The sequence below is a fragment of the Channa argus genome, chromosome 12 (assembly GCF_033026475.1).
Source record: "Channa argus isolate prfri chromosome 12, Channa argus male v1.0, whole genome shotgun sequence".
NCBI lineage: Eukaryota > Metazoa > Chordata > Actinopteri > Anabantiformes > Channidae > Channa > Channa argus.
This window is the reverse complement of record NC_090208.1, coordinates 22,981,566-23,001,460: the sequence shown is the minus strand read 5'-3', so window position 1 is coordinate 23,001,460 and position 19,895 is coordinate 22,981,566. Positions and strand designations below refer to the sequence as shown.

At 37.2% G+C, this 19,895-nt stretch overlaps 4 protein-coding genes across 5 annotated transcripts; all 4 read right to left on the bottom strand.

Annotated features, from left to right (window-relative positions):
• Positions 1 to 233: 233 nt before the first annotated feature.
• On the bottom strand, positions 234 to 2,110 carry LOC137137743 (immunoglobulin kappa light chain-like). The gene is made up of 5 exons (XM_067524383.1): positions 2,046 to 2,110; positions 1,237 to 1,908; positions 916 to 1,041; positions 809 to 840; positions 234 to 679 (listed from the first exon to the last, which is right to left on the bottom strand). The coding sequence occupies exons 1-5, from the start codon at positions 2,098 to 2,100 to the stop codon at positions 560 to 562; spliced, it is 1,005 nt and encodes a 334-aa protein (XP_067380484.1). The 5' UTR covers positions 2,101 to 2,110; the 3' UTR covers positions 234 to 559.
• A 2,580-nt stretch (positions 2,111 to 4,690) lies between these two features.
• Positions 4,691 to 7,056, bottom strand: LOC137137741 (uncharacterized). 2 transcript variants are annotated; one of them, XM_067524381.1, is made up of 5 exons: positions 6,970 to 7,056; positions 6,146 to 6,832; positions 5,929 to 6,048; positions 5,728 to 5,771; positions 4,691 to 5,599 (listed from the first exon to the last, which is right to left on the bottom strand). In XM_067524381.1, the coding sequence occupies exons 1-5, from the start codon at positions 7,022 to 7,024 to the stop codon at positions 5,480 to 5,482; spliced, it is 1,026 nt and encodes a 341-aa protein (XP_067380482.1). In that variant the 5' UTR covers positions 7,025 to 7,056; the 3' UTR covers positions 4,691 to 5,479. The 2 variants fall into 2 exon arrangements, with proteins under 2 accessions (XP_067380482.1, XP_067380483.1); XM_067524382.1 differs by lacking the exon at positions 5,929 to 6,048.
• Positions 7,057 to 9,644: 2,588 nt separating this feature from the next.
• LOC137137744 (vascular endothelial growth factor receptor 1-like) lies at positions 9,645 to 11,170 on the bottom strand. Its single transcript, XM_067524384.1, has 4 exons — positions 10,341 to 11,170; positions 9,963 to 10,079; positions 9,840 to 9,883; positions 9,645 to 9,752 (listed from the first exon to the last, which is right to left on the bottom strand). Exons 1-4 carry the CDS (start codon positions 11,005 to 11,007, stop codon positions 9,663 to 9,665), a joined length of 918 nt encoding a protein of 305 aa, XP_067380485.1. The 5' UTR covers positions 11,008 to 11,170; the 3' UTR covers positions 9,645 to 9,662.
• Positions 11,171 to 14,538: 3,368 nt separating this feature from the next.
• On the bottom strand, positions 14,539 to 16,454 carry LOC137137739 (uncharacterized). The gene is made up of 5 exons (XM_067524378.1): positions 16,392 to 16,454; positions 15,538 to 16,245; positions 15,166 to 15,282; positions 15,031 to 15,074; positions 14,539 to 14,930 (listed from the first exon to the last, which is right to left on the bottom strand). Exons 1-5 carry the CDS (start codon positions 16,444 to 16,446, stop codon positions 14,817 to 14,819), a joined length of 1,038 nt encoding a protein of 345 aa, XP_067380479.1. The 5' UTR covers positions 16,447 to 16,454; the 3' UTR covers positions 14,539 to 14,816.
• Between the last annotated feature and the right edge of the window lie 3,441 nt (positions 16,455 to 19,895).

The window sequence follows — 19,895 nt, the reverse complement described above, 5'->3', positions numbered from 1 at the left end:
CACACTTGACACTTAATTTAAAGATAGACAAGGTCATCGTTCCTGTTTAACGGCAAATGCTTTAGCCTTGTTTGGCCTGCAGAGTATCCTCATTTCAACAATGTGCCATGAAGAGATAACTTAACTTTTTGACATAGAAGCGGTCAATTCACCAAGTAGATGATATTTGTGATATATTCAAACACATATTCACACAATGTGTCAAAGAAAGGTAACATTTAATTATTGTACATGTATTGGATGTTTTACAAAAGAAAATACACATAATACAAACAGTTACAAGACTTAACTTTGTCACCTTTAAATTCTAACAGTCAAATGTGGAGGATCAATAAATGACTTATACTTTTACTGTTTAATCACAAAAAATAACTAACAGCTAATAGCCAGCATTAATGACTTTAAAAAGACAAGTAACCAGTGGAGACATACTGATTGAAATTACACAGACCGAAATGACACAGGCTGATCAAACATTAGCAAAGGTTAAAGAGATCAAATTTACTGCAAGCCAAAAGTAAAACAATACTGAAAACAAATGAAAAGTCCAAAACTAGTTTTACTGCTTTATGTTAGAGTACAGACATTCCGTCCTATTGGTGTTCCACTGTCGTCTTGGTCTTCTGGCAGTGTCTACCCTCAAACTAGAATAATGGAGGTTGTGCACGTCTTGGTAACTCTTTTAACATAATATAATTGACAAGAAAAGATCTGTCAGAAAATAAATGTCAGGCTATACATGCATTTTTATCATAATTAATATAATAATTTTTTTTATCATAATTCAAAACTGTTACTAAAAACTCACCTCTGAATTTACAGAAAGTCTTGATTGAGGCTCTATATGGAATAAACACGAAAAGATCTTTAATTTAGAGGCTTTGCTTTCTGATTAAGACAAATGGTGTCACTTACCTGTAGATTGGCTGTTTTTTCTCTTATTCATCTTGTACAGTATGAAAGCCAAAACAATGCTGAAAATCATGCTCACTATCAATGCTCCACTCAACAAATTCACCAAAATAAGAGTTTCCACCTTATCTGCAAATTCAAAACATAGGACAAATTAGCGGTTCATGCATGAGGTGTAGTAATTTTTTTTAATCAACATCTACATTTAGTCATTTAGCAGATGCTTTTATCCAAAGCGACTTACAAGGAAGGTACAAGGCAGCAAAACTCTAAGTCAAGGAGAAAACATGAAAGTCCTTTCAGATCTACCACAAAGTTACTTACACTCAAAGTTCAGCTGGATTCCCTTTCCAAACACTATGTGTCCACATGAGGCAACAGCACAGTGGTAGGTCCCAGCATGAGAAAGATTCAGGTTCTTCATTGGCAAGTTGTAGATGCAGGTGTGAGTTTGGGTCTCAGGTTTTGTCTCACACTGACTATTCCTGTCTCCATGGGTGTAAATGATTCCCGGTTGCGTGTCTTTGAACCAGTAAACCCTATGTTCTCCATCACAGGTCCCAGTGTGAACTGTACAGTGTAGAGTAACAGACCCTCCTGGCTGGATGGTCCCAGATACTGACTGATGAAACAAAGCTGAACCTTTTACACTGACAGTAGTACCCTCCCCAAATTCAAAATTATATGTGTAACTGCTTACACAGTAGTAAGTAGCTGAATCTGAAATTAGCACATTTTTAATTTTTAAGTGTGTTTCTCCGTTTTTATTATCCAGTGTGAAGCGTGGGTTTTTGTAGAATTCATTATAAAGAACACCATTTCTTTCACTGTTGTAGAAAGTAGAGATGAGCCTTGGTTTCTGTCCCAGAGTTTGTTTAAACCAGTAAAGCCTTGAAGCAACACCTTCATAGAAACATTGCAAAGTCACTTCGCCACCAACAATAACTGATACAAAGCCATTCTCTTGATGAACAGATTTCAGTTCAGTCATCTGAGCTAAACATCATAAGACAAAAGAAACACACAAAAGTTATGCATGGTAAAATGAGCACAGTAAAATTATTAACATCATTACAATGATAAGTGTCCATACATTTTAATAATGAAAGTGTGAACTATATATTCAAACTCACCCATGTTCTCACAAAACAGATATGTGAGAAAGAAAACCAAAAATGAAGTTGTCATCGTGCACAAATTTCTGTGCCAAATGAAAAACATCTCAACACTTCCTCCACTTTTAAATGACAATACACTGTTTGATTGGCCAATCAGATATGACATGTATACATAGTTACAAATTTTATTCTTGTCTTTACACAGTCACAGGTTCACTGCCACCTACAGTGTCAGATTGGACTTTCAACAGAACACAACGGCTTCCTTTCCTTTCATTAGATTAAAAATTCACAGAAAATAAATGCAACTATGTCATTGACTTGACAATGTCAGGCAGATAACATGCAGGCATGGTAATATACTAGTGCCCTGCAGAGATGTTCATGACCTATAATGGAATTATATGGTTATAACAGGAGTCTGAGTCTAGTTTTGTGTCTTTGAAGCCCATTAGAATTGGGGATGGTTGCGTCACGAAGGGCATCTGACGTAAAAACTGTGCCAAATTTGCATTTATCAACATGTGGACAGTGACCCACTGTGGCGACTCTGAACTCACGGGATAAGCCGAAAGGACAAAAAAAAAGTAAAATGGCTATATATAATATTAGCACTGACAAAAAAATTTCATAAAAAAATTTGTTTTAAATATTTAATACATGTGCAAGAATATATTTTAACTTTGTAATTGTGGGTTACGATGTGTAGTTCAATGGCCCAAAATGTATTTATTTTTTATACATATTTTTTTTTATTTTTCTATCATCTTAATGATAAAAATCTATCTATTTATCTCAACTTCAATATAAAGATTTCATTAAATGTATTAGACGAGACATGTAAGAATTACAACCACTTGTATTTATAGACTTTGATTATAGAACTCGTGGTTGCAAGTATTTTGTAGTCATCTACTTTTACTGGTGCTGCCTTCAGTTCCTGCTAACGATTTTGCTTTTAGGAAGTGAAATACATCGTCATTTGGTTTCAGGTCAGGTGATGAATGTAAGCATGAAAATTTGTCTACATCTAGGTGGTGGATACATTACAAAGTAACCGTAGCCATTTAAGCCGTATTCATGCAATTCCAGTCCAACAGAAGGCAAAAAACTATTTACACAAAAGCAGTACCTAACCTGCAGGTGTAACTATTCTAGACACGGCAGATTTTAGTTATTTTTATTTGTTTAGTCTAGATTATCATAGTTGTTTGAACTTTAAGTCACTCCCCCATACAATTATGATTCACATAACTTAACAGCATAAACTCTAGAATTAAATTTGTTGAATTTTCACCTTAAATGTTTTATTAATTTGTTATTTTTAACTTGCTTTCTATGGCTTGATATAGTGTGTAAATGTACATTCATGCTTTTAAATTTCCCGCTGACTATATTAAAATATTATAAAAATTGAAGCCCCCCATCGGAGGACATCAACTGGAGGTGTTTTTTATCATTAGTAGTTCATATAATGTCATCTGGAGGATCTCTGGAAAAGCAGATTCCCTATGAGTACAATCTCCACAGTAAGTGGAACAAGATAACATAATGTGAACTTAAGGTTCCTTTCAAGTGATCTGGAGGCAGTTAGCGGCTAGAAGTAGAGAGAAATTTTGATATAGATGAAGTTTAATGGCATTTATGTACATGTATTACCCAAACAAGAACAGAAAGGAGAAAGTTCAAAATCAGTGAAGGTGTCATTTAAGCAAACGTACTGTTAGTTATCTTTTTTTTAGTGTTGGAACAAAACTGTTTATTAGGATGGTAAACATCCCTATAATTATACACATTTGATGTTATAGCAGTGAAGAGCTGAATAAAAGGAGAGGTCATTAACAGAGCGATCCCGCCTTATTTTTAATCAAAGTAACGAAAAATCAAACGCAGCATCTAAAAGGAGAAACATGAACACAGGAATCGCATGTCGATAAGTGTTCATGGACTTTGCCATGACAGTCAAAATTGAGCTCTGGTGCATCCTGTTTCCACTGAACATCCTTGAGATGTTACTACAACTTGATTGTAGCCCACCTGTAGGAAATTCAGTTCATTGCGTATGATTTGGAAAAACATACACCTGTCTATATAAGGTCCCACAGTTAACAGTGCACGTTAGAGCACAAACAAAGCCATGAAGTCCAAGGACAGGATTGTATCTAGGCACAGATCTGGGGAAGGGTACATAAAGATTTCTGCAGCATTGAAGGTCCCAATGGCCACACAATGGCCTCCATCAGCCGTAAATGAAAGAAATTTGGAACCACCACCGGGCCCAACTGAGCGATCAAGCGAGAAGGGCCTTAATCAGGGAGGTGACCAAGAACCCAGTGGTCACTCTAAAAGAGTTCCAGCATTTCTCTGTGGAGACAGGAGAACCGTACAGAAGAACAACCATCTCTGCAGCAATCCACCAGTCAGGCCAGCTAAGATAATAAAGTAGCGGCTACAGCAAAACTTTGTGAATGTCCTTGAGTGGCCCAGCCAGATCCCAGACTTGAACCGGATTGAACATCTCTGGAGAGATCTGAAAATGGCTGTGTACTGACCAACCTGTTGGAAGCATGGGAGCAACTGCCCAAAAAATAATGTTTTATAAAATGATACATTTAATTGATTTTAAGAATTAGACTGTAACATAACAAAATATGGAAAATATGAAGCACTTCGACTTTCTGGATTCAGTGTATTAAAATAAGCCCAGGTAGGTTTGAACAAGTGAGCTTCTACATGCGAGTGTTTCGCGTTAACCACTGGATGACTGAAGGAACCAGTGATGGTACCAGTCCACAGCCTCTGTTAAGGATTTCCATCATTACTTTTGATGTATTTATTCAACTGTGACACAAAATGTAAACCAATGTAAATTCATTATTTATAAAAGTCAGATTATAGGACCTGTTTCCATTGTGTTCCCGACAGCTCAAGAGCAAGTCGTTATACAACTCCAATGAATCTGTCTTTCTAAATATGCTGGTTTAATCACACAATCTAAAATGTTAGAATTTTACACTTGTTTTTCTTTTCACAACAATATATTTTACATATTGCCAAAACCAAGTAGATAAAAGCAGTAAAGACACTGAGTGATAGATAAAAGGTATTTGTTATTCTCATTATTCTGTCACAGTGAAGAACAAAAAACACTAGTACCAGCTTATACATTAATTCTTACTTATTCTTTAATTACTCTTTTTTTTCAAATCGATAAAACATACAATACTTGATACACCTCATTAATTTCTTATTATGTGACCATTACCTACTCATTTTGCACATTCAAAACTAAAATCAACATTAACAAAGTCATCATTTACTTTTGGCAGAATATTTAAGCTTAATCAGTAGATGCTGTATATCCACAACTCTACTTATAAAAGACAAAGTGTAAAGATGTTTTTATCTAAACTTTTACACAATTCTAAATATACAGTTTGTGATATCACTCAGAGTTTTACTCTTGAGTACAAGCATTCACTGCTGGTGTCGCTCCGCTGTCTCTTTGATCTGTACGGCAGGTTAACACTTAAAGCAGCATAATGGAGGTTGGCTGCATCATGATAATCCTGTTAACAAAATGTGAAACAATCACATCACAAATCCTAACAGAATATATACAGAAATATCTGTATCCACTAGTAACTCTTGCACATTAAGAGCTATAAAAATGTAACAATTCACTGCTTTAATTTACCTCTGCACTTGTTGTGGATGGAGATGGCTGTCTTGCTTGACTCTCTGGTTAAAAAATGTAGAAAATGATTTTGTTCAATGATTTTGTTTCAATTTAACAAATACAAGCTTATAGATCAATTAATGAACCATGCCATTTAAGCCACCGGGTAGTATTAATGTTGTGGCTGATCTGCCTATACACAGTGATAATTGCCCGTACCTGAGAAGCTGTTTTTCGTCCGTATTTTATACAGTAAGAAAGCCAATAAAACAACCAGGATGGTGGTAAATGTCAAACTCCCACTTAAGAAAAACACCAAGACAAGAGATTCTGTCTTATCTGTAAAGTCAGATACAGAGCTTTCAGTATGTTTTATGTGTTCATCATAAGTATGAGTCTTTTTTATTAAATAGAAGTTTTCTAGAAAGTTACTTACCCTCAAATTCCAGTTTGGTCCTATTTCCAAACAGTATATATCCACATGAGGCAACAGCACAGTAGTAGGTCTTTACTGGGAAGTTGTAGAAACAGGTTTGTGTTTGTGCCTCAGGTTTCCTCTCACGCTGTCTACTCCTGTCTCCATGAGTGTAAATGAGCTGTGGAAGAGATTCACTCGAGTCTCTGACCCAGTAAACACTGTATTCTTCACCACAGGTCCCAGTGTGAACTGTACAGTCCAGAGTCACAGAGCCTCCTGGCTGGATGGTCCCAGATACTGACTGATGGATCAAAGCTGGGATGTTCAGACCTGAACCATTTACACTGACAACAGTCCCGTCAAAAAAACGATTAATGCCTGAAAGGCTTCTTGCACAGTAGTATGAGGCAGAGTCTGAAATTTGGAGATCTGTTATCATCAAGTGATTTTTACCAATGTCAATATCTAGTTTGAAACGTGGATTTTTGTTGAACTCATCATAAAAAGTGCCATTTTTATTAAACACATAGCGGGTAGACACGAGGCATGGTTTCTCTCCCAGACTCTGCTTGTACCAGTAGATTGTTTTTGTATCACCAGGTTTATAAAAGCATTGTAAAGTTACATTTTCACCAACATTTACTGATACAAATCTGCTTTCTTGATGCTGAGACGAGGAGAATTTCTGATCAGCCTCGCAGAAAGCTAAGAGAAAAATCAAATGTACAATTAATTCAGCAAAGACAGTACTGTGGAAAAAGTGGAAAATGTATTAAAAGGAGTAGTGACCGTACTGTTAACATGTTTAACATGTTTGTTTAAATTACAAAAACACAACTCACCCACTTTCCACAAGAACAAACATGTGAGATAGAAGAGAAACTTTGAAGATGCCATTGCGTCCAAATTGCTGTGCTGAATGAGAAGAATGTTGATCTTTGCCTCACTCTTCAGTGTCAAGGCTACGTTTCAATGGCCAATCAAAACTTTCTATGTTGCTTATAGGAAATATGTTCACATGTTCACTGCCACCTACAGTGTTGCTGGGTTACTTAAATAGAATGACATAGTTATTTAGATATACTGTAGAGAACATAATGGTGGCAAAAAATCACTAAGTTTCTATACAGTGCAAACAACATAAAATAATAACATTCAGCAGATTTTAAGGATACATTGCTCCCCAGATTTATTAAAATGAAAATTTCACCAGATCTTTATCAGAGCTGCCTCAAACCTGTGTTGTTTGTGGGTGTTGTAGGCTACTTGAGGGTGCAGTAAAAAAAATGTCAGGGGGTGTTTTTTTGTTTTGTTTTGTTTTTTGTTTTTTAGATTTTTTTTTTTTTTTTTTTTTACAGTCTTCTGTTTTATACTCCTTGTGTTCCATGGCTTAAGAGAAATACAAAACATTTTAGATTGGATCTGCATACTTTAGTGGGTTCCTCTGCTGCTGCTGTTTCTGCCACCTAATTACTCCATCCATAGTCTGCACTGTGAGGCATCACTCTCACCTGTGGTGTTGAATTGTACTGCATGTGGTCTCTGGAATAATGGTCAGTAAACTCACATACTGGTGAGCACCACAAAGGCTGCTAAAGTGAGAGAGTAACATAGCCAAAAGTATGGCAGTAATAGGCAGCAGGTGTGGACATATACTAAGTGTTGAAACTATTTTGAGCCACACTTTAACATGACATAACCATAAGATGTCCTGGGACTGCAATTCATGTTTTACTTAATGAATTACCAAAGCCAATGATGCCTCTGAGCTAGGTTGCAGGTTCGCGCCCTGACGGGCCATGGCCTTTCTGTGTAGAGTTTGCATGTTCTTCCTGTGATTGTGTGGGTTTTCTCCAGGTGCTCCTGTTTCTTCCCACAGGCCAAAAATATGCATGTTAGGTTAATTGGTGACTCTAAGATTGCCGGTAGGTGTGAATGTGAGTGCCAATGTTTGTCTGTCTGTGTATGTCAGCTGGGATAGGCTCCATAAGCCCCCGCATCCGAAATAGGATAAGTGGTGACAGATAGTGGATGGATAGATGAATGGATGGCTAAAGAGAGAGATCCCCAAGGAGTAAAATAACAAATTTCAGGGAGTTTACATTATAATTATATAATATATATAATTTATTATTTTAAAATTATATAGTAGGGCTGTCCCAACCGAAAATGTTCATAGCTGAACCCGACTTGTAAAGTATTCTCATCTGTTCGATGACAGTTTGATCATCTTTTTTTTCCTCATTGATGCATTTTCCAACATGACAATGCCAGACCACATACTGCATCAAAACAACATCATGGCTGCATAGAAGAAGGATCCGGGTATTGAAATGGCCAGCTTGCAGTCCAGATCTTTCACCCATGGAAAATATTTGGCACATCATAAAGATGAAGATGCGACAAAGGAGACTTAAGACAATTGAGCAATTAGAAGCCTGTATCAGACAAGAATGGGACAACATTCCTATTCCTAAACTTGAGCAACTTGTCTCCTCAGTCCCCAGACGTTTGCAGACTGTTATAAAAAGAAGAGGGGATGCCACACACTGGTAAACATGGTCTTGTCCCAACTTTTTTGAGATGTGTTGATGCCATGAAATTTTAAATCAACTTATTTTTCCCTTAAAATGATACATTTTCTCAGTTTAAACATTTGATATGTCATGTTGTATTCTGAATAAAATATAAGTTTATGAGATTTGTAAATTATTGCATTTCTTTTTTATTCACAATTTGTACAGTGTGCCAACTTTTTTGAAATCGGGTTAGTATATATGTGTGTGTATATGTATGTGTATGTATAGAGGTATGTATGTATGTATGTATGTATGTATGTATGTATGTATGTATGTATGTATGTATGTATGTATACGTGTGTGTGTATATATATATATATGTGTGTGTATGTATATATAATATTAGAAGCATTTACTTGCAGATGCCTCTAATATTACAAAGGCTAATTCGCTTAACTATCAAGTTGGGTGAATTAACTCAAACACATCATGCTACAACTTTGTTCAGAAAGATTTAGGGGAGAAAAAGACTACAGCGGAAACATGGAGTGTATGTCCATGCAGAATCACGAACTTACAAATTCAAATCAACAGTTGCACGGTTGTCTTTACAAATGCAGCCACAAGGGGACACAAGCCAGTGTCTTTTTGTGCCAGTCCCACGTATGGATAAATGCAGAGGGTTGCATCAGGAAGGGCATCCGACATAAAACACATGTCAAATTAAACATCGGAATCATGACTTCCAGACCATGAAGTTAGTTGGTGTGAAAGAAGAGGATGCAAAAGACAGGGTTAGATGAAGGCACATGATTCGCTGTTGTGACCCCTGAAAGGGAACAGCCCAAAGGAAAAGAAGAAGAAGAAGCACAGTTGTCTGGACACCTCTGTGAAGATGGTTTTTTGTCACAAGTGTGAAGGCATAAAAATAATTCTCATGTTTTGTATTGTTTATATTCAGAAGCGGGATGTTAAGCTTATTAACACCTTCACCCTATAAATCATCCATTTCATTTTCATTTCATTTCTCTTTCATTTCTCTGTCTTGATCTGTTGGACAGGCGAACACTTAAAGCAGCGCACTGGAGGTTGTCGTCTTGGTAAACCTGTTAACACAATAACCCACAAGATTTACTTTTGGTGATAAAAGGAGCTGAAATTGCAATTTAACAGTGATTAAAACCTGCGTTCACCTCTGAAGCTGATCCAGATGGAGCCGAGAATCTCGTTTGCAACTCTGCTTAGGAAAAACACAAAATCTTTTTTTAAAAACCTATTTTAGTCGATACAAATACTCCAAAAAATGAAATAGTTACCTGTAGGCTGATATTTGCTTCTCTTGTACAGTAAGTAGGTCAGTAAAAGCACCAGGATGGTGGTGAATGACAAAGCTCCACTCAAGAAATACACTAAGCCGTAAGAGATCCCTTCACCTGCAGATCCACAAATCATTCAGTAAGTTTGATTAGGAGCTACCAGTGACAACTAAAGTCACTTTTGTATGTGGACTTTCGTCCAAAAATACTTTGAAGACAAAGCTAATTTATTTGTTTTTGCTGTACATTAAAGATATTTGGGTTTAGTTTAAAAACATGTAAATACGATTTGAGTCCAGAAATTCAGATTTTAGGGAAATGAACACCTACTAGTTACCATCCATCAGATGAGGCAACCTTTGCTAGAAAATGACTCACCCTCAATGTCCAGTTTGGTCCCATTTCCAAACAGTATGTGTCCACATGAGGCAACAGCACAGTAGTAGGTTCCAACATGAGAACGAGTCAAGTTCTTCATTGACAGGTTGTAGACACACGAATGTGTTTGTTTCTCAGAGTTCCTCTCACACTGATTGCTCCTGTCTCCATGGGTGTAAAGGATTCCTGGATGAGATTCTTCAGAGTTTCTGAACCAGTAAACACTGTGTTCTTTATCACAGGTCCGAGTGTTAACTGTACAGTTCAGCATCACAGAGTCTCCTGGCTGGATGGTCTCAGATACTGACTGATGGACCAAAGTGGCGATGTTCAAACCTGAATCCTTCACACTGACAATAATGATCTCTCTGAATTCAATGTTGTAAAAATTGGCACTCAAACAGTAATACGTGGCTGAGTCTGATATGTCTATATTAGTGATCGTCAAGTGATTTTTACCATTTCCAGTAGTCACCGTGAAGCGTGAGCTGTTCTTGAATTCATCATCGAAACTGATCATTTGGTTATATTGGTTCAGGGAAGAGATGAGCCTTGGTTTCTGTCCCAGAATGTGCTTAAACCAGTAAAGATATTTAGCAGTGTCACTTTTATAAGAACATTGCAAAATCACCTCAGCACCAACATCAACTGTTACAAAACCAGTCATGTGATGAAAAGCTGGGGAAGATTTCAGATCAGCTATTTGAGCTGCAGAAGAACAAGAGACAAATTATAATTTCATGTACAGCAATTGTCATTGTAAATGTAATCAGTGAAAACTATTTGAAAAAACATGTACGAGTACACACAACACACTAATAGATCAAAGTGACAGTCACAAAAGTGTAACTTACCCATTTTCCACAAGAACAAACATGTGAGATAGAAACAAAAGACTGGAGACGTCATTGTGTTCAAATTGCTGTGCTGAATGAAAGAATATTGATGGTTTCTCTGCTGTTAAGAGACAAGACTGTATTTGATTGGCCAACCTGAAATGACACTGCTCGTCTCGTATAGGAAACTTGATCACATGTTCACTGCCTCCTATAGTGTCAGCTTTGTTTCTCTGAGAAGTTTGAAATGATGAGACTTCTCACCATAGCATCTGTTAAAAAAAAAACTAATGATAAATAAGTTACTTTGATATTTAATATAAACACAAGTAATAAGGGAGAGTAAAGTGAGAATGTGTATTTTTTTTAGAAATGCAATGATTGGAATTATGCCAGATTATGACAATTTTGAGCAAGATTTTGAGCAATTTACCCACCTTGAGAATCTTTTGAAGCTTTATTAATAAGTCACGCCACTGTATCCTATGTTAGATTTGAGAAAGCAGGAGCATCCAGACATTTCACTTTTTCCTGATGGAATAATTGGATGTTTTCGTACTTTGATCATCACAATTAAGTTTCTCCTTGACACCAACATTTACTGATACAAAACCAGTCGTGATTAAAGTTTGGAGATGTTTTCAGAGCTGCAGAATAACAAGAGACAAAATGTGTAGTTATTATAATGTATTTAAAGTCTGTGTAATTAGTAAACACAATTTTAAGGAAGAATTACATAGATACATTTTATCGTCAAAAAGTGTAACTGAGACTTGAGGACGAGATCATGATGATGCTTTTTTCTATTAGATTTTGTTCTGCTTTGCTTATTGCTATCATAATTTCAGTTATACTAGGCCTGTAACAGCCAAAATTTAAAACTAAACACGTACTGTCTATCAACAAAATATTTTTTTAAGATTATATATGTTTTATTATTAAAATTAAAAAATGTTTTTATAAAATCATTTATAATTGTTATCTTTCCTGTTTAAAGTAATTCCAGAATAAAACATGACCAGAAGAATATTTATGGATGTTTACTGCATGTAGTCTCTGGAATAAGGGTCATCTGTCAGTAAACTCACATTCTGCTGAAAACCACAAGGGCGTCTAAAGTGAGAGAGCAATATGTCCAAATGTGTGGCAGGAGGAAGCTGCATATGTCAGCATACTGACTATTGAAGCTATTTTTAACCCAGACTTTATCATTAAATAACCATAAAATGATCATTGATATTTGATGATTAACTAAATCCAATAATGACAATTTGTGTGTTTGGCTAAAGTGATCAATCCCCAAAGAAGGTAAAACTAACAGATTTCAGGGACGTCAACATGTATTTAAATCCTCTATTAGTGCAGCCCCCAACTGAGAATTTTCATGTTTGAAGCTGATTTGTAAAGTCTTCCCTACAGTTAAAAGGCAGTCGAATCATCTTCTTTTTTCTCCTCATTGGTCAAATTTGTATTTGCGACATTGGTTCCATTTTTCAGAAACAGACAAGAGCTAAACAGCATTTCTCTTGTTGATTTGGGCCATATTGTCCCCATAAGTATTTTGTATACTAGATTTCAAATATGGTGTAAACGATGTTGTTTAACTCACAATTAAGTTAGTTTCTGTATTATTTGGTCAAGCAATAGACATTTTTCACATTGCCGCATTTCTCAACTGCAACCTGCCGGAATCGAGCTGCATAACTTCCAGTGTAAGTTAATACAAATGGACAATGGCAATATCTAAAAATCTGATCTTTTGTAGTGTACTTGTTTTTGTGTTCGCTGCAAAAACAGCCATTCTTGTCATTTCACTCATTTCCAAAACTTAGAAGAAAATGGATGCAAGCATTTATGTGAAATGAAGGAGGAAGTGTTAAAGTGCTAAGAGGCAGCATGTACGTTTGCAGTCAGCAATTCATTACGGAGGATTTCATTAAACCAGACTGCAGTCATCTTATAAACAGAGTTGTCGCAATCGCTTTTCATGAACAACTTTGTTGCACCACAGAAAAGGGACAATGTCTTCACAAGGGCAAGTTAACATTTAGCTGCTGAGGAAGTGGTCTCCTCCTCGTCTGATGTGAGTGTATTGAAGCAGCCGCCTACGCTTCTCTGCTGGACAACGATTATGTTTCCCACCAGCCCACAGCTAAGAAATGATAAATAACATTAGCTGTAATGTAATAAATATGGGTCCTATGGTGGAATTTTAACCCATTTTCCTTTTCAGTCTGATGTGAAGCTAACCAACTTAGCCTGTAAGGTAAAGCTAGTAAGCTTCACATACTGAAAGCTATTGGTTACAACAGCAATTCTGTTTACATGTGTAAGGTTCCACATAACATAACGTTAAATATCATTGTCTGAAATCCAATATGTTTACAGGAGAGAGAAATATAAGTTATAAAAGTGATGATAATCTGTACACTGAGTCATTAAATTGGGCATAATTATAAAAATATTCTGACATGTTGTTGAAATACAACAAGGGCTAGATGTCCTGCAGAAATACTGTTACCCATTTGCTAAGTGCTTCCGGTTTTTGTGAAAAAGGTTTATTGTAGGGCTGCACATTATATAGTTTAAGCATCATTATCACAATGTGCTACTGCACAATAGTCACCCTGCAGGAAATGCACTGTCAAGTGAGGCAAATGAACTCAAATACATCATGCTACAATTTTGTTTCTGTTCATTGCAAATGAAAAATTTCCAGAGTTCTCATTCATCCATAAGTGATGTTCCCAAGAAATCTGCCAGGGCTTCTACTCTGTCACATTTAGGAGTTCTTGTTCTTTTGTATTCCAGTGATATGTATGTATATGATCACAGTATTAGTGAGTCATGAGTTAGTAATTTTCCATAGCATTGTTTTAACCATTCTGTTTGTCATGCTGTCTCATTATAGTTAAAATTTGGAAAGAAACTCTACAGCTTCTAACTTGTATCCACACATCAGCTTTAGATGCTGATTCTTAAAGCTGAGCTGTTTGATATTTTAGAAAGATTAATGGCAGAGGAGACAGAAAGATTGTAACAGAAACATGTAGTGTATGTCCATGGAGACGCACTAACAAAATCAAGTCACTCATTCTATTAAGATTAAGTTTTTACAAACGGACCTACTCATGTCATGTTCACAAGTTTTCTCATGTTACATGGTGCAATAGAACATATGGACAGACAGACGGGTGGTTGCATGGTTGTCTGGACACCTGTGAAGATGGTGTAGAAATGTCTCTGACGCAAGTGTGAAGACATTAAAATAATTCTTATGTTTTGTATTGTTTATATTCAAAAGTGGCATATTAAGCCTATTAGTTTAACACCTTCATCCTATAAATCATGACATTCTTCTCATTTACAGTACATCAACAGTATAAAGTGTTGCACTTTATTGACATAGGTGGTTCTGGACTTATATTTATTTGTACTAATATTTGTATCATTTTAGCCCTACAAGTTTTAACATATATTTTATTTAAGGTTGTATTAAAATATGTTGCAGGTACGTTATTACATCATACCACAATGTAAATATAAACAGACATTTATAAGACCGTCTACATCACAGAAAATAACATTTCTATGGAGTTACAGCCTGAATCACACACTACAAATGCAACATTCGTGAGGTCTACAGCTTCACTCTGGAGTACACACATTCAGGGTCGGTTTCATTTCTCTGTCTTGATCTGTTGGACAGGCGAACACTTATAGCAGCGTACTGGAGGTTGTCGTCTTGGTAAACCTGTTAACACAATAACACGTTTTTAAAACCCACAAGATTTACTTTTGGTGATAAAAGGAGCTGAAATTGCAGTTTAACAGTGATTAAAACCTGTGTTCACCTCTGAATTTGATCCAGATGGAGGCGAGAATCTTGTTTGCAACTCTGGTTGTGAAAAACACAAAATGATATAGTTAAATATTTTTAAACAATCTAATTTGGTCGATACAAATAGTCCGAAAAATGAAATAGTTACCTGTAGGCTGATATTTGCTTCTCTTGTACAGTAAGTAGGTCAGTAAAAGCACCAGGATGGTGGTGAATGACAAAGCTCCACTCAAGAAATACACTAAGCCATAAGAGATCCCTTCACCTGCAGATCCACAAATCATTCAGTAAGTTTGATTAGGAGCTACCAGTGACAAGTAAAGTCACTTTTGTATGTGGACTTTCCTCCAAAAATACTGTGAAGACAAAGCTAATTTATTTGCTGTACATTAAAGATATTTGGGTTTAGGATTAAAACATGTAAATACAATTAAAGTCCAGAAATTCAGATTTTAGGAAAATGAACACCTACTATTTACCATCCATCAGATGATGCAACCTTTGCTAGAAAATGACTCACCCTCAATGTCCAGTTTGGTCCCATTTCCAAACAGTATGTGTCCACATGAGGCAACAGCACAGTAGTAGGTTCCAACATGAGAACGAGTCAAGTTCTTCATTGACAGGTTGTAGACACACGTATGTGTTTGTTTCTCAGAGTTCCTCTCACACTGATTGCTCCTGTCTCCATGGGTGTAAAGGATTCCTGGATGAGATTCTTCAGAGTGTCTGAACCAGTAAACACTGTGTCCTTTATCACCGGTCCGAGTGTGAACTGTACAGTTCAGCATCACAGAGTCTCCTGGATGGATGGTCTCAGATACTGACTGATGGACCAAAGTTGGGATGTTCAAACCTGAACCCTTCACACTGACAATAATGATCTCTCTGAATTCAATGTTGTAATAATTGCCACTCAAACAGTAATACGTGGCTGAGTCTGATATGTCTATATTAGTGATCGTCAAGTGATTTTTACCATTTCCAGTAGTCACCGTGAAGCGTGAGCTGTTCTTAAATTCATCATCAAAACTGATCATTTGATTAAATTGGCTGAGGGAAGAGATGAGCCTTGGTTTCTGTCCCAGAATGTGCTTAAACCAGTAAAGATATTTAGCAGTGTCACTTTTATAAGAACATTGCAAAATCACCTCAGCACCAACATCAACTGTTACAAAACCAGTCATGTGATGAAAAGCTGGGGAAGATTTCAGATCAGCTATTTGAGCTGCAGAAGAACAAGAGACAAATTATAATTTCATGTACAGTAATTGTCATTGTAAATGTAATCAGTGAAAACTATTTGAAAAAACATGTACGAGTACACACAACACACTAATAGATCAAAGTGACAGTCACAAAAGTGTAACTTACCCATTTTCCACAAGAACAAACATGTGAGATAGAAACCAAAGACTGGAGACATCATTGTGTTCAAATTGCTGTGCTGAATGAAAGAATATTGATGGTTTTTCTGCTGTTAAGAGACAAGACTGTATTTGATTGGCCAACCTGAAATGACACTGCTCGTCTCGTATAGGAAACTTGATCACATGTTCACTGCCTCCTATAGTGTCAGCTTTGTTTCTCTGAGAAGTTTGAAATGATGAGACACAGAAACAGAGTGATTCCTCATTATAGCATCTTTTAAAAAAAAACTAATGATAAATAAGTTACTTTGATATATAATATAAAAACAAGTAACAAGGGAGAGTAAAGTGAGAATGCGTATTTTTTTAGAAACGCAGTAATTGGTATTATGCCAGATTATGACAATTTTGAGCAAGATTTTGAGCAATTTACCCACTTTGAGAATGTACATATTTTCAAGCTTTATTAATAAGTCAAGCCACTGTATCCTATGTTAGATCTGAGAAAGCAGGAGCATCCAGATATTTCACTTTTTCCTGATGGAATAATTGGACGTTTTTCTTGCTTTGATTATGACAACTAAATTTCTCCTTGACACCAACATTTACTGATACAAAACCAGTCGTGATTAAAGTTTGGGGATGTTTTCAGTGCTGCAGATCAACAAGAGACATATGTGTTGTTATTATATTGTATTTCAAGTCTGTGTAATTAGTTAATTAAAACACAATTTTGAGGAAGGATTGAACATAGATAAACTTTATCGTGCAAAAAGTGTAACTTACCCATTTTCAACAAGAACAAACATTTGAGATAGAAAACAAAGCCTGGAAATGTCATTGTGTTTAAATGTCTGTGCTGAATGAAAAAATATTGATGGTTTCTCCACTGATAAGAGACAGATTGTGTTAAATGACCTTAAATAAGTTTTTATATATGTTATAGGAAACTTGATCACATCCTATGTCACAATTGACACCTACAGTGTCAAAAATAAGCTGAGACGTCGGACAATTATAAGTCTGAGACTTGAGGACGAGTCCATGATCATGCTTTTTTCTATTAGATTTTGTTCTGCTTTGTTCTGCTTATTGCTATCATATTTTCAGTTATACTAGGCCTGTAACAGCCAAAATTAAAAACCAAACAAGTACTGTCTATCAACAAAATGTTTTTTAAGATTATATATGTTTTATTATTGAAATGAAAAAATGTTAAATCATTTATTATTATTATTGTTCCTGTTTACAGTATTTCCAGACTAAAACATGACCAGATGATAAAGACTATTTCTGGATGTTTACTGCATGTGGTCTCTAGAATAAGGGTTATCTGTCAGTAAACTCACATCCCGCTGAAAACCACAAGGGCGTCTAAAGTGAAAGAGCAATATGGCCAAATGTGTGGCAGGAGGAAGCTGCATATGTCAGCATACTGACTATTGAAGCTATTTTTAACATTTACATTTACATTTAGTCATTTAGCAGACGCTTTTATCCAAAGCGACTTACAAGTGAGGTACAAGGCAGCAAAAATTTAAGTCAAGGGGAAAACATCAAAACAAAGTCCTATCAGAAAAGTGTTCACAGTTCTCGAGATGCAAGTGCAAAAAAGAGCAGAAAGGATTTTTTATTTTTTAAAGAGATTTAAGTGCATAGAAAGATGCGGAAGAGTTCTGTTTTCAGCAGTTTTTTTAATATTATATATACGCTGAGCGTGCAGAGTTTGGTAGCTCGTTCCACCATCGTTGGATCATTGCGCTAAAAAGTTTTGCTTGGTGTCTTCTGTGCAGTGCTGGGACCACCAGACGTCATTTGATGGCAGATCACAGCAGGCGGGAAGGTTTGTAGACTTGTATGAGTGAGTTGAGGTAAGCGGGAGCTGTCGAGTTAACCACCCTGTGAGAAAGAGACAGAGCTTTGAACCTGATGCGAGCAGCTACAGGAAGCCAGTGTAGAGATCTAAAGAGTGGTGTGACATGGTCTGATCTTCCTGATGTTGTAGAGAGCAAATCTGCAAGTCCTAGAGACTGAGGAGATGTGGTCCTTAAAGCTCAGTTGGTCGTCGATGATGACCCCCAGATTTTTGGCCGATTTAGTGGGAACAATCACTGTAGGTCCCCTGTTGATGCTGATGTTGTGTTGTGTCGAAGGTGTTGGTTGAATACTGCTCGTTCCATTGTCTTGGCCAGAAAAGGAAGGAGGGAGACAGGTCTGTAGTTCTCCACTACAGAGGGATCAAGAGAAGGCTTCTTGAGCAGTGGGGTAATCTGGGCCTGCTTGAAAGAGGTTGGAAAAGTCCTTGTTGTGAGAGATGTGTTGATGACTTGTGTAATAGCTGGCATTAGTGCAGGTGCAACTGCTTGAAGAAGAGTGGAAGGGATTGGATCCAGAGTGCAGGTGGTCAGATGATTAGAGAGGAGGAGGGTGGATACGTCATCCTCAGTCAGAATTGCGAGGAGAGAACTGTGAGCTGATGGCAGCCATCTTGTTGGTAAAGAAGTTAGCAAAGTCATCAGCAGTGAGAGAGGTAGATGGCTGAGGTGAAGGTGGGTAGATGATTGATTTGAAAGTGGAGAACAGCTTTCTGGTGTCCGAGGTGTTGCTGAGCTTCTCCTGGTAGTAATCGATCTTTGCCCTGATGACACTGTGAGAAAAAGATCCAAGCAGATCCTGATACTCAGCAATGGCAGATGGAGTCTTGGATTTGCTTGAAGAAGAGTCCTCTCAGCACTCCTGAGCGTCGTTCACGGATCTAGTCAGTGAGGCACTCATTAGAAGCTGAGGACGAGAGGGTCTCAAAGACATGGGACAGAGACAATCCAGACACGATGAAAGTGTGTTGCAGAGGCTGTCTGTGGCTGCATCTGCATTGAGGATGGAGAGGTCCTGTGTTGGGGGCAGTGTTGCGGAGACCAGCGAGGAGAATCGATCTGGGTTGAGAGACCTGAGGTTATGACGAAATGTTACAAGTGTGGTGGGAGACTGCGAAGGTCTAGGGATAAAGACTGTGAATTCAATGAAGAAATGATCCGATACATGCAGAGGAGTGACCAAGATGTTGTCTGTGGTGCAGTTCCGGGAGACGATGAGGTCGAGGTTGTTGCCAGCTTTGTGGGTCGGAGGAGTGTAGATCTGACTCAGGTCAAAAGTGTTTAGAAGAGCTAACACATCAGCAACATGTGGTTTGTCCAGGTGGATGTTCAGGTCTTCCATGACGATGAGAGGAGTGCCATCATCTGGGAAGTAGGATATCAACATGTCCAGTTCATCGCAGAAGTTCCCCAGCTGGCCCAGTGGTCGATATATGAGAATCACCTGGACTGCAATCGTGATCCCAACAGCATCATATTCCAGAGAGGACAGAATGCTGAGTGGTGCTGTCGAGGAAAACTTCCAGGTATCATTAATGAGTAGTCCAGTCCCACCCCCCGACCTGATGAGCGAGGAGTGTGAGAGAATGAGAAATTGGCGGAGAGTGCAGCTGGGGTGGCCATGTTCTGTGGCA

Bases quoted from the DNA above. Each gene is read 5' to 3' on its own strand.
- LOC137137743 (XM_067524383.1), bottom strand. From the start codon at position 2,100: ATGACAACTTCATTTTTGGTTTTCTTTCTCACATATCTGTTTTGTGAG. The intron at 1,909-2,045 runs GTGAGTTTGAAT...TATGATGTTTAG, and splicing joins TCTGTTTTGTGAGAACATGG to CTCAGATGACTGAACTGAAA. The intron at 841-915 runs GTAAGTGACACC...TATTCCATATAG, and splicing joins AAAAAACAGCCAATCTACAG to AGCCTCAATCAAGACTTTCT.
- LOC137137741 (XM_067524381.1), bottom strand. From the start codon at position 7,024: ATGGCATCTTCAAAGTTTCTCTTCTATCTCACATGTTTGTTCTTGTGG. The intron at 6,049-6,145 runs GTAAGTAACTTT...CTGACTTTACAG, and splicing joins GACCAAACTGGAATTTGAGG to ATAAGACAGAATCTCTTGTC. The intron at 5,772-5,928 runs GTACGGGCAATT...TTTTTTAACCAG, and splicing joins GACGAAAAACAGCTTCTCAG to AGAGTCAAGCAAGACAGCCA.
- LOC137137744 (XM_067524384.1), bottom strand. From the start codon at position 11,007: ATGACTGGTTTTGTAACAGTTGATGTTGGTGCTGAGGTGATTTTGCAA. The intron at 9,884-9,962 runs GTAACTATTTCA...TTTCCTAAGCAG, and splicing joins AAGCAAATATCAGCCTACAG to AGTTGCAAACGAGATTCTCG. The intron at 9,753-9,839 runs GTGAACGCAGGT...TTGTGTTAACAG, and splicing joins CATCTGGATCAGCTTCAGAG to GTTTACCAAGACGACAACCT.
- LOC137137739 (XM_067524378.1), bottom strand. From the start codon at position 16,446: ATGATGTCTCCAGTCTTTGGTTTCTATCTCACATGTTTGTTCTTGTGG. The intron at 16,246-16,391 runs GTAAGTTACACT...GTTCTTCTGCAG, and splicing joins TTTGTTCTTGTGGAAAATGG to CTCAAATAGCTGATCTGAAA. The intron at 14,931-15,030 runs GTGAACACAGGT...TTGTGTTAACAG, and splicing joins CATCTGGATCAAATTCAGAG to GTTTACCAAGACGACAACCT.